Raw genomic sequence first — 13,475 nt, 5'->3', positions numbered from 1 at the left:
GTAATGCAACAATCAGGTAGTTCATTATGCAGAAATAATGCAATGCGTAATGCAACAATCAGGCAGTTCGTATTACCAAAGTGATGTAATGCAACAATTAGGCAGTTCGTAATGCCGAAATAATGTACTCCTGCACCCATCACGGTGCTTGGGATGGTTTCTATGCCACTCCTGCTGACTCGCGGTCAGCTACTGCCAAAATATGCCCCCAACACGGGTAGGGTGTAAAACAAAGTGTAGCTCCACACTCCGGCCCGGGTACTGCCACTCCTCGGCAAGTACGGGCCGCAATACAGACTTCAGCAGAGGTTTGCGCTGCAAAGTGAGGAAAGGCCGAGAGTGTTTCTCTCATAGCCAACACCCTGCCCCAGGCGAGACACACGCACGCTCGCTGAGCGTTACCTGGGGGTGCGATCTCACTCTCCTCTCCTCGCAACTTTTGCCTCCGATGCGACTTTGTTGATCTTGGGCAGTGAAACACGGGTCCCCCCCACACGGGGATGGTTTGAGCTCCCTCTTGTCAAAGACAGGCTTAGACCGGCGGCACAGATCCTCTGGGGATGCCGGTCCGGGCTGATGGCAATGACGAAGGTCTCAGACTGCAACAGGGCATACGCACACAGCGTCGCTGAGACTCACTTAATTCCAGATGCCCACGATCACTGGGCAATCCTCACGAAGGTCTCAGGCAGAGACACACAGAAATGTTAGAACACAAAAAACAGCCCCTTCTAAAAGTGTGGTTTCTAAACACTCAATGCAAAAACCACCTTCACAAAAAGATGTGTTAAATTGTGACATACTAAACTTCACCTCTGACCTCTTAAGCCTATGGGAAGATAGGCTGGAAATATATTACACAGCCTCCCATTCTAACCTAAGGGCAAGATGGCCTTTCAACAGTGAAAAACGAAATGGAGAGTATTTCACTGTCAGGACATGGTACACACCTCAGTACATGTCCTACCTTACACATACGCTGCACCCTCCCCGGGGAGGGGTACCTTGGACCTACCATAGGGGTGACTGATGTGCATAAAAAGGAAAGGGTAAGGCCTGGCAAGTGGGTGCACTTGTCAGAACAACAAGGCAGTTTAACAAACTGCACGCAGGTACTGCAGTGGCAGGCCTGAGTTCTCCCTTTAAGGCTACTGATGTGGGTGGCACAGTTAGTGCTGCAGGCCCACTAGTAGCATTTGTATTACCAGACCTGGCACACATAGTGCACTTTACTAGGGACTTTACAAGTAAAACAAATATACAATTTATGGACAACCAATTACCATTACACTTTATACAGGGAGAAATTACACTTTGACAGTGATCAGCAGTGGCAAAGTGCCCTAAGTATCTAAGTTGGCAACACCATGTCAGAAAAAAGGTCTAGGGCGAAGGCAAACATTTTACGGAACTTTAGCCAAAAAGGGCCAAGTCCAACTGTCCTTACATGGATACTCTCTGAAATTCAGATATAAACTTATTGTCCCCCACTCTCCAAATAGATTAGTTAGATGTTCTACTGTTCACATGTTGGAAATAGCCATAATTAAGAGACTGTAGCATTTCTGGGGGGCATTCCACTGTGTGGGATAGGATGCCATTAAAAGTGCATTCAAATTCTCCCCTTTGCACTTTCAGAAAAGCCTTGCAGATGTGACACTTTTCTGGAGCATTCTAAGTTACTGTAGCTAGTTTTTCAGAAAATGAGAGAAAAGTATTTTTAAAATAATGTTTATCAGTGTGCCATAACATCTGCAAACAGAACCAACCCTGATTATGGAGCCTTCAAAAAAGGAGTTAACATGCACCCCATGTCAATGTTACTGCCACCTTAAATGTGAGTCGGTGACCACTACTCTTATTTCATTGAAATCAACTGATAATGCACTGAAGTATTCTGTTTGATCTCTCGTTACTCAGTTTTTCTGAAAATTATGTGCTTGGGTTGTATATATTAGGTGTTCTTGTTTTCATTGTTTTGCTAATTTGAGAAGGAGCCTTATAAAAAATGAAAATAAATACAGAAAGTTATTTCAACATTTTTTCAGGAAGAAAACTTTCATTTTGAATGTCTCTAAAATTTTACTTACATTTGGCAAAGAAGCTTTAAATTAATTCATCAATATATCCCGGTGCGAGGTAGATGGAAATGTAGTAAACTTTGAAATGCTTGGGCTCACACTTGCATCATGATTAGATAAGATAATATAAGATAAATGTTATAAAGCGCTCGAATGCCACGGCGTCTTGTGAGAGTGTGAAAAAGGGACTGTAACAGTTGATAACAGTGACTTAGTTCGTGGGGAATAACCAGGATTTTAGCAGTTTCCTAAAAATCTGCCGATTGGATTGCAGACTCATCGAGATAGGCAACTGATTCCACAGTTTAGCTGCACAATGTGATAAACTCCTTCCTCCCCATCTTGCTCTACGGATTTTGGGAACATGAATGAGGCCCACATTTGTGGATCTAAGATTTCTGGTGGGACTGTACCATGAGAGCAGTTTCTGGATATCCACCAAATCACCTCCATATAGTGCCTTGTGCACCAAACAGAGGGCCTTAAATTCTACTCGTTGCTGGATAGTTAGCCAATGTAGCGATCTTAAGCCAGCTGAGGTGGAATGGCCTTCAGGAAAGTTTAATAGCAATCGTGCCGCAGCGTTTTGTAATGATTGCAGTTTCGTCCTCTGTGCCTTGTCAATGCCCATAGAGAGTGCATTGCAGTAGTCTATTTTTGAAAAAATAAAGGCTACTATCACTGACTTCCTAAGTTCCTGAGGAATAAATGAAAAAATCTTCCATAATGGCTTCAGTAAGAAGAATCAGGAGGAGGTTAGACGATTGATCTGAGCTGCGAAGTTAAGCTGATCATCAAAGATCACTCCTATGTTCTTGGCCTTAGCTGTTGGACGAGGACATTCACTGGCCTCAGTCGGCCACCAGATTTGATTCCGCAGGACTTGGCCATTGCGGAACTCCATTACCTCCATTTTATTAGTGTTGATCTTAAGAAAATTTGTATTCATCCAGCTCCTGAGTTTCATCAAGCAGGCATGAAAGCTAGTGGCGGTGGTCTCTGGCTGTTTAGATACTGAAATGATAAGCTGCGAATCACCTGCATAAGAGACCAAAATAAAGCCATGCTCTCTGATGAGTCTGGCCAGTGGAGTAACATAGATATTAAATAGAGTCGGTGACAAGGCTGATCCCTACGGCACTCCGCATGGAAGATGAAATGTGTTGGATTGTAGATTTTCCGAGAGTATGTTTTGCTCCCTTCAGGCTCGAAAGGAAGAAATAAGGGCCAGAGCTGTGTTCTCAATCCCCACAGCCTTCAGCCACCGCACTAACAACGTAGGATTGATGTTGTTGAATGCTGCTGTCTAAGAGGATAAAGACAGCTTTGCCCCCCCCCCCCCCATCCACCTGTTTGTGGATCTCCTTCGGTGCCATAATCAGAGCAGTCTCAGTTGAGTGACATGTCTGAAATCGATGCTGACTTGTGTCAAGCAGATTATTGGAGTCTAGATAGTGGGTTAACTCCCTGTTGAACGATTTTTCAAGGATTTTGGCTGCTATTGGCAAGCATGAAATAGGTCGATAATTTTTAACCTTGGTAGGGTCCAGGACAGGCTTTTTCAGGATCCGTCTAATACACGCCTTTTCCAGGCACAAGGATAAATCCCTGACTCTAACACTTTGTTTAACAGTGGGGTTAGATGTAAACTAATCTTCCCAGAGACCAGGTGCATAATGGCCGGATCATTAGGTGATCCAGATTTAATGGTAAGAAAATGAGGATCAAGAACACAATGTTTCTTTAGTCTGCTGCAAGATTTGACCACTTAAATTAACGAATCCAAGCACATTTTAGATACCAGCTGTAGGATAGAAATAGATTTGCTAGATGGAAAGTCAAGTCAAATGTCTTGGGGCCATCACATATTTAAACCACCATGAGGTATTATAATCATCATATATTTTCTCGTTTACACTATATATGTTTATTTATTTAGGGTAATGTCTCAAATATAAATGCACATTTATTAATAATATAAATTGCAACCTGATAATTCAGCCTGCTTGAATATAATACTCTTTTTCTGTATGGTTTGAATTGCCTTACTAATAATTGTTTTAGATAACAAACAAGGCTTTATAGAAATTGATATCTTGACTTCTCACTTATTGTATTTAAATTATAAGAAGGGTTTCACAGACTATAAATAAGTGAAAGATTAGAATGGCTTTAATACTAATTGTTATTTTGAACATGTTCAGACATAATATATAAACTAGAACAGAGTGTTACTAGATAAAGAGGAACTCTGTAGAAGGGATTAGAAACTGAGGGTCACACAAAAGCCACAATCACCTTACCTTGCTGAAGTCTATGAGAAAGGCACAGCCAGCATTCACCAGATTATCTGCCGAGTTGTAGACAAGAACATCAATTGAACAGCTGTTGAATTTCTTTGTGGACTATTGTTTCTATTGTTTTATTGTTCAAAAAAGGTATGTTGGTGTGAACCACCAATGAAAGCTGTATAGGCCTCTATTGGTGCTTAGTTAGTGGAGAGAAAGGAAGGGCTGGTGATACTATTACAAAGCAACTTTACAATACAGTCAAAATGTTACAATGTTTTCTATTATTCTGCATCCTCACAAGTATAATTGCTAATATTGTTTATTTTTGTACTCGTTTTTATGCATTTTGTGTGTTCTAGGATAGTATTTTAATTTTAATCAACCTTGTAGATATATTACTAGCTCACTAGCGTTCTGCAGAGTGCTTATTCATAACAAAAGAATGCCTGAATTCCAGTAACTGCCCCTGTGAAATTCTACAGGAGTGATTGTTACCTAAAACACACATCACTCAAATAATGCTTAGTGGGTTGCAGGGGCGTTATAGTCTACTGGGTTCTCTGTCTTAGGTTGCCATATTGACTAAGGTCCAGATTTACCAACATTTGGTGCAACGCAGCAAGACAACTTGCTGCACTGCACTGCATCAAATGGCGAGAGCAGGAATGTTGTGTTTGCTGCGGAGAGCAGGAATGCGCTTTCTGCGCTGGCGCACTTGTGGTTGCCATATGCCAATGGAGGAACCCTGTTCCATGGTGATAGGGTGCCTGTGTTTCTAGGATTGTTTTTGTGCAGTAAGTGATATCTTCCTGCACAAAAAGAATCCTCCTATACATTTTCCTTTTTTAACGTGTGCTGCTTAATCCTTAATTTGGGAAATAATGAGGAGAAATAAATATATTTCTCCTCATTACACCTCATTTTCACACATTCCCATGTTTACTAGACTTAGTAAAACTGGGAATGCATCAAAATCCATGGGTGGATGCATGGGACCACCCATGCTCCACCCATGGAACACTTTCCCAATGCAGAGTAATGCAAGGCAGTGACTTGCACTACTTTGTGTTACTCTGGATTTACTAAACCACGCAGACCCACACAAGGTGGCTTGGCATGGCTTAGTAAATGTAACATAAGGGCTTGCGTTGCCTTGCGTCATCTTACGTGATGCAAGGACAATGCACGCCCTTAGTTGTTCAGAGTATCAGTCCTTAGTCCCAGTGGGTCTAGAAAACCCATTTCTGGGCTGTGTCTCCTGAGTATTACTGTCAGAAATTGATGAAGGATATGTGAAAGGTCGCCCTCTGAAATGACACTTGCTTTCATTACCTTGGTGCTGATTAAACTACTGCCATAGAAGTGTCAGTATGTCTACATGAACTTTGACTGTCGGTACCCATTCTTCGTTCATGTCAACCTGTATTTAAGTGAATGTGTCCATGCCCAGTCGGATAATGCTCAGTGAAGGATGGACTGAAAAGCTTTGAGCAGTGCAGGCTTAGATACCTCAAGTGCCTTGATGTCCCTCTCACAGCGCTATACGTTGTCAACAGGAGGTGTGAAGTGGTACCTGTGGAAGGCCAGTGTGTATTTACATGGAGAACTGGTGAGAGGAACTGTAGCATAGGAGGTGTTCGGCAACAAACAGGTTTAGGAACATATTGGCCTTTCTTGAGGTATTTATTTAAAGTGATGTAAACCCCAGCAGGGGAGCAGCTGAGAAGCCTTCAATGTCTTTGAAGTCCAGTTGGTTGTCGGAATACTCCTTTTACTCAGAGATCCATCTATCACATGGCTGGGCTATATGCCATGCCCTGTCCTGTGGCAGACACTGATTCTTTTGCCATGTCAGACACAGAGTGGCAGTAGTTGAGTAACTGTCGCGACCTTCTAAATGCACATAGGCTAAAGCTATCCGAAGCATGGACGGCCCACGTGCCTCGTGTAGATATTTGCATTTGTGATAACAAACTTATGAATATGGCGCTAGGGCCGAGTGTGGTGGTATTTCCATGTTTGCCTTTTTTCTTGACGTTTTACATCAGATTCAATGCACTACAACTGATAAGCAATGAGTGGAAAAAGAAAGAGAGCACTTTAACATTCATTACGGTATTTTTGTTGCGATGGTAAATTTAACAAACCTGTTTAATGTCCAATAGATATCACAGTATCACGAAACAATTCTTCAGAAAAGCAGACGGCATTGTGCTCATGTATGACGTCACTTCCGCGCACAGTTTCACAGCGGTGCGGTACTGGCTGGACTGCATCAAGGTAAATATAACCACCAACGGAGAAATAAATGCAGTGCTGACCGTCTATCTTACAAATAATACTTAATTATCCGTACATATAACAGAGCAGTGGCATGCGAGGGTTAATTTGTTTACATTTCTTTAAGTGTAATTGGCACATGGTATGACTACCTTTTGCCAACAGTACAGATTGGTACCCAAACACTGCGATCATCATTATGATGTAGATGGAATTTGGTCCAGGGATGCTACCAGGTTTCTCCCTGGAATGGGGAATAACTACTCGGCCCCAGAAATACCATGTCCTTTGAGGTGCATGTTTCCCCATTTTCAAGGAAAAAACAGCTGATGTTTTCCTTTTCCAGCTGTTCACAGCAGGTAGAAATGTCAGTGGGATGGCCGGTGGGGCCTGAGGGTGGGTTGGAGTGCGGAGTGCTCAACCTATCGTCGAGTGCTTCCCAAAAGTGCTGCAAGGGTCAGGTGGGAGCTAGTGGTCCATCTGTCAGTTGTCCCTGCCCCTACAGTAGCTAAAACAGGTCCGTGGGTGCATTATGCATACAGTTTGCTGTCCTTGTTTGCGTCAAGGTGCACCTTTAATGAGGTGCGCAGGCACAAACAGGGACAGTGCGTCATATTACAAAGAATGCACTTCCCCCAGGGCATCCGTGAACTAGCACTACCCAGGGGGCAGTGCATTCAACTGAACTATGGAGCGGCTGCTTCAAAGCAGCTTGTTGTTCCACAGTGCAGGTGACAACCTGCCTGCACTTTCAAGAGGGTAGAGAGCTATCCCTGTAGGTGGGTGCAGTGAGTGACTTCACCTGCCTGCAGGCAAACATCTAGGATCTATGGGACCCCCTTTCTGTCCTCCAGAGGGCTGCCTTAGGAGGTGCACTGTAAGTGTGCCATCTTTTTGTGGCGCTTTCCTTCTGCGCCCATGTTCAGAATCCGAGGCGGGTGCAAAGGCAAAGTGAATCCCTCATTTGCATGGGGCCACAGCCCCTGAAAATAAGGGAATGACATCTCATGATAGCGCTGGTGCTTCATGTGCGCCAGCGTTATCGGTATTAAAGAAGAGGTTGGGGAGAGGGGAAGGTTTAGTTTATAGTTGTTGCAATCACTATACTGTAAAAGGAAGTGTCCTTATAATTCTAGACGAAAACTGTAAGATATCTAAAATGGGTTGTGAAATATGTTATTGCATAAAAGTCATGTAATATGTATATAAACATGTGCTAATATGAAAACCAATAAAAATATGTTAAAAAAAAGGGGTTGCACAACCGTCTAGGACCCCTTCTGTAATACCATTGTGCTCCGGGTGCAGACCGAGTGGATGCACACGCCCGTTGGCACTATCTGTAATACAGACACAAAAGCATCCAAGCCCAGTATGATCAAGTTTTGTTAATTTATTTATTTATTTATTTTGGGTTTTCTATAGCGCGAACGTGACCCAGTGTAGGGTATCCGAGCGCTTTACAGTAGCGTTTCAAACAAAACAGAACATTGGAGGAAAAATCAGTCATTAATGTTTTACACTTCAGTTTAGCATATAAACATATATACATTCAGTAATAAAATGACCAAGGCGCAGTTAAAAACAGGATAAACATTGTACCATCTCACGGTTAGCGGAGCAATGAATACAAGTGAGCAGTTTGTAGACAGCAGTCCTCCAATATAGTCTTATGGGAGAAATGTGCTTATATAGTACGATTTTGCTTCCTTTTTGAAGGTTGCGATGGATGTAATTCTTCTGATGTTTGGTGGGAGTGCATTCCAAATTCTCGGTGCTGCTCCTGAGAATGCTCGGTCATAGGTCTTTTTCTTGCAGAAGCGAGCCGGTTTCAGAAGTAAGTCTGATTTGCTCCTAGAGGGTCGGTTACCTCCGGAAAGCGTACGTTTCTGAGCCAGGTAACCTAGACTTTTGTGGTGTATTGCATTATGAGTGATGCATGCCAACTTGAATTGAATTCTTGCTTCGAGAGGCATCCAGTTTAGCATTTTCAGGTGAGGGGAGATATTGTCGAATTTTTTTGATCCCGCAATCAGCATTGTGGCTGCATTAAGACAAGCTTTCAATGGGGCTGTTGAGATCTTGGGGAGCCCTGTCAGGGTAGTACACCCGTATTCGATCCTTGATACGACCAGCGCTTGAACTGCAGTTTTAAGGTCTGTTTTGTTCAGGAAAGGTTTACGTTTTGCGCAAGTATCTTAAGTGGAACCTGGCATTTTTTGCCATTGTATTAATATATGCTAACATGTTCAAGTTTTTATCCAGGGTAATTCCCAGTGATTTGGTGGAGTCGACAATCTTTGGAGTACAGTTTAGATCAGTGATAATGTTGGCCCATTCTGCTGACTTTAGTTTGTTTTTCTGTGGTGTAATCAGTAGAAATTCGGTTTTCTGAGGGTTTAGCTTCAGGTGATTCTTGGTTAGCCATTGGAGGGTTCTAGATAGCGCATGGTTCATGGTCTTTATCTCTTCTGTTGATGCGACCTTGATGTAAATGCATGTGGAAAGCGATGTTTGCTTTTTGTAATATTTCTGTGAGTGGTTCAACGTATAGATTGAATAGCGCCGGTAAAAGCGTTGATCCCTGTGGAGCTCCGATTGTATTACTGGTTGAGCCAGAAAGGGTTTGGTTGACAATTAATTTTTGTGATCTGTTCTCAAGAAAGGAGCTGACCACTTAAGGACTGTACCCTCTAGGCCCATTCTGTTTTTCATCCGATCTAGAATTTTGTCATGGTTCACCGTGTCAAACGCAGACGACAGGTCCAGCAAGATTAAGAGGCAGGTTTCATTGTGGTCAAGAGCCAGCAGTGCGTCATCTACAATGTGCAAAATTGCAGTTTCTGTGCTATGGTTTGGATGGTAAACATTTAGCAGGTTGAACTCAGAAATGTGTAGACTCAATTGTTGTTGGACACATTTTTCCAGAACTTTGGCTAACATGGGAATGTTAGTTACAGGTCTGAAATTGTTTGGAACAGAGGGGTTCTCTGTTGTTTTTTAGCAGAGGAATGACTTGTCCTGTTTTAATCACAAGAGGGTTGTGAATCACCACAACCTAGAACGGAGCACAGCGTGAATAGACGGCGCCTGTCTTCTCAATACATTTTTCATGAATTAACACAATTTACTCTTAAAGCTCAAAGGCATGTCAATTTAATTAAACCTTTGTTTGTATCATGATCTCAACACCTTAGTGTCTAACACAATTCATTGTTGTAAACACAGATCATTAAGCATCAAAATCAAATTGTTCATAGAAAATCAAAATGACAACTGTTAGTAATTTACATGGATACCCAATACATAGCCAACAACTTAAGCAATAAAATCCCAATGCATTTCGGGTTCAATCACTGAACCCTTCATCAGGGGATATGTGTCAAATATTTGTAGAGAACAGGAGGTGTCCAAATGTTCTGTCCACAGGCACCTACAACACAATTGATATTGTTTTGATACAGAATGATAGACTTCTCATAACAAAATGCAAATAGAACAAAATTAAAACATTTGCTAATAAGAATTTGCACTCTCAAAAAATTAAAAGAACCACGAGAACATAAACGTAAGATATGAGACCAAACCTAAGATCTGAATCAATTTTTCATGTTAATCTTGTAAGATGTTAAACTGTCTCTAACTTCCACTATCAGAGCCTCTCCGGTTCGAAAAGCCATGCTTAAATTTATGGACATGCTGAAATACTCATGGTGAAAAGTCTTACCAATCTATCTATACTGGTCCGCATGCTGTCATTGATCCTATGAAGGAGAGTATTCCCAATTGCACCAAAGTTGTGTTATGTCGGTCAACCAGTACGTGAGTAATTCTCAATAGGATCTCACACAGTAGTTGGACTGTAAAATATTAAAAGTAGGAGAATCCTAAATGTGTTGTTTAAAGTGTGTGAATAACACGAATGCATAGGGCCACAGGAAAAACACAACACTGTGTGGATCTTATATGCTAGCCCTCAGCCATGTGATAATGCGATGTATCCTAAGTTCCCAGTCGAGTCTGAAAAAAAGAGCGGTGCCACATGTTGTAATGCCAAACACTCACGAGATGTGCCGCTGCCAAAAATATTGAAAAATAAACTGCTCCTCACCAAGACCTGCACGTTTCAGGCACCAAACAAGGTTCTCCACCGCTCGTTTCTCCCTTCCGCATTCAGAAACACAATATACCAGTGTGCTTTGCGCTTTTAAAGGCGCCGTGCTGTATGTTCACAAAAACACAAAGGGGTGGGGAGGTTCTGATAGTGGAAGTTAGAGGCAGTTTAACATCTTACCAGATTAACATGAAAACTCGATTCAGATCTTAGGTTTGGTCTCATATCTTACGTTTATGTTTTCGTGGTTCTTTTAGGTTTTTGAGAGTCCAAATTCTAATTAGCAAACTTTTTATTTTTGTTCTATTTGCATTTTGTTATGAGAAGTCTATTATTCTGTATCAAAATGATATCAATTGTGTTGTAGGTGCCTGTGGAGAGAACATTTGGACACCTCCCGTTCTCTACAAATATTTGACACATAACCCTTGATGAAGGGTTCGGTGATTAAACCCGAAATGCATTGGGATTTTCTTGCTTAACTTGTTGGCTATGTATTGGGTATCCATGTAAATTACTAACAGTTGTCATTTTGATTTTCTATGACCAATTTGATTGTGATGCATAATGATTTATGTTTACAACAATGAATTGTGTTAGACACTAAGGTGTTGAGGTCATGATACAGACAAAGGTTTGATTAAATTGAAAGGCCTTTGAGCTTTAAGAGTAAATTGTGTTAATTCATGAAAAATGTATTGAGACGACAGGCGTCGTCTATTCACGCTGTGCTCCTTTCTAGGTTGTGGTGATCCACAACCCTCTTGTGATTGTTTCAGTACATCGAGATAGATTGGGGTCTGATCTCTCTCATCAACGGAAGCACACACACAAGCCAAAGATTGTTTGAATTTACTTCAAGTCAACCCCTATTTTACACAGATTAGGAGTGCAGCCACACATTGTTTTTTTGAGTTTGTCCTGTTTTAAGGCAGGCCGGGATTTGTACTTGTGACAATGAGGCATTTAGGATCTTTGTCCAAAATGGGAATAACAGGTGGTTTAAGGAGGACCAGCATTTTGCTGGTAGGGGATCGTTATAGTGGGTGTTAGGTTTAGTGGTCGACATGATCTTTGAGATGTCTAATTCACTGACCGCTTTAAAATCTGATCATCTGGCATTGTTTTTAGGTTTCTTTACTTCTTGTTGAACCAGTTCTTCGTCCTCCGTATCCTTCCTACTTTCAATGTCTTCGCCTGCTTTTTTTAGTTCCCTCTACAAATAGTTAGCTTTGTCTGTAAAGAAGACCGAGAAATCTTCACTATTTAGGCTATGGTGATGGCTGGTGCTACTTTAGCTGATTTATTAGATTGTTCTTTAAGTAGATCAAAAAGTTTCCTAGTCTGTTTACTGCATTATCCAGTTCTTTCCTGAAAGAGTATTTTTTAGATTTAATAATGTTTTTATTGTAAGCTTTCCTCGATTGTATCAGTAGGGTTAAGTGGGGTGAGGAAGGGTGTTGTCGCCATTTGCGTTCTGATAGTCTCATTGATCTTCTTTCTTCATTAAGGGCATCATTGAACCACGGGTTTTTGACTTTGCCAGTGACCCTTTTCAGTTTTAAAGGGGCTATGTCCTCGAGAATGCTTGACATTGTTTTGTTGTAATGCAAAGTGAGGTCATTGACGTCAACAATGCTCTTGGGTGCTTGCAAATGTAATGTACAAAGTGCGGCTATTTTTTCCATATTAGTTCCTCGAGTGTCCCTGATCCATTTTTTTGGTTTAACAGCTTGTTAGGACGATTTCGTTTTCTTAAGGGAATTTCGAATGTGATTATATGGTGATCGGACCAGTCAAAAGGTGTGATTACAATGTTCTCTATCGCTTTCTCTTTAGCTAGGATCCAATCTAGGGTGGATCCTTTAGAGTGGGTGAGGAGATGACTTCCTTGGACTAACATTTGCTCTACCAGGAAGGTTTTCAGGAGGGTAATTTTACTATCTACCTGATCTTCCCATTGAATATTAAAGTCTCCTAAGAATTTATTGTTAGACTGCGGGTTAGATTTGGTGATAATGATATATCTATTAGCTGGTCTATGAATTTGGTCTTTGTACTGGGGGGTGGTAGAGGGCGTGGAGTTTTACAGTTTTGGTTATCATCTGATCTAAGGGACATGCCCATATATTCACAAGACTCTAATGGGTCAGCGTGAATTTTTGTGATGGAAATGTTTGATCTGTGAATACAGGCGATACCTCCACCCCTTCCTTCATTTCTGTCCTGTCTCATAATCTGGTAGTTCGGTGTGACTAACAGGTCTAAGCATGGCGAGGACGAGTCCGACAGCCATGTTTCAGTTAAGATGGTAACGTCTATTTCATGGCTTAGTATGATGCTTGCTATGTCAGCCGTGTGTTTATTTGCTGATCGACAGTTAATTAGTATGCACTGCATGTGTTCCTGATCATTGATCCTAGACTAGACAGACTCTCCAGGCATTAATAGCACATTTAGGTATTTGCAGACATGATAACTCTGGGCCTGGAGTCGCTCATAATTCCGTGGGCAGAATTTCACCCGAAGTTTTGAAACAAAATCCCATAGTATTTTAGAAAAAAACTACAAAATATTGAGATAAAATACCTGTTAAAAGACATGTGAAATGAACATTCAATTCAATAAGGAAATAAATCAATAAAAGTGCCAAAGAAATGCATTTTTTTGAAAGATTGTCTTCATTTGAGCCATTTGCAACACGGTTGC

At 41.5% G+C, this 13,475-nt stretch overlaps 1 protein-coding gene across 3 annotated transcripts in view; it reads left to right on the top strand.

Annotated features, from left to right (window-relative positions):
* RAB44 (RAB44, member RAS oncogene family) overlaps positions 1-13,475 on the top strand; it is a 450,865-nt gene that overhangs the window by 386,917 nt on the left and 50,473 nt on the right. For all 3 annotated transcript variants that reach the window (XR_015295992.1, XM_086923095.1, XM_086923096.1), the window contains exon 13: positions 6,538-6,652. Coding sequence is in view for 2 of the 3 variants with exons in the window: in XM_086923095.1 (XP_086779221.1) it covers positions 6,538-6,652 (115 nt within the window). In the remaining variant the exon portion in view is untranslated. The remainder of the gene's footprint in view (positions 1-6,537; positions 6,653-13,475) is intronic.

The sequence above is a fragment of the Lissotriton vulgaris genome, chromosome 5 (genome assembly GCF_964263255.1).
Source record: "Lissotriton vulgaris chromosome 5, aLisVul1.2, whole genome shotgun sequence".
Lineage (NCBI taxonomy): Eukaryota > Metazoa > Chordata > Amphibia > Caudata > Salamandridae > Lissotriton > Lissotriton vulgaris.
Note: the sequence above shows the minus strand (reverse complement) of the source record. Positions and strands in the feature narration are given on the sequence as shown.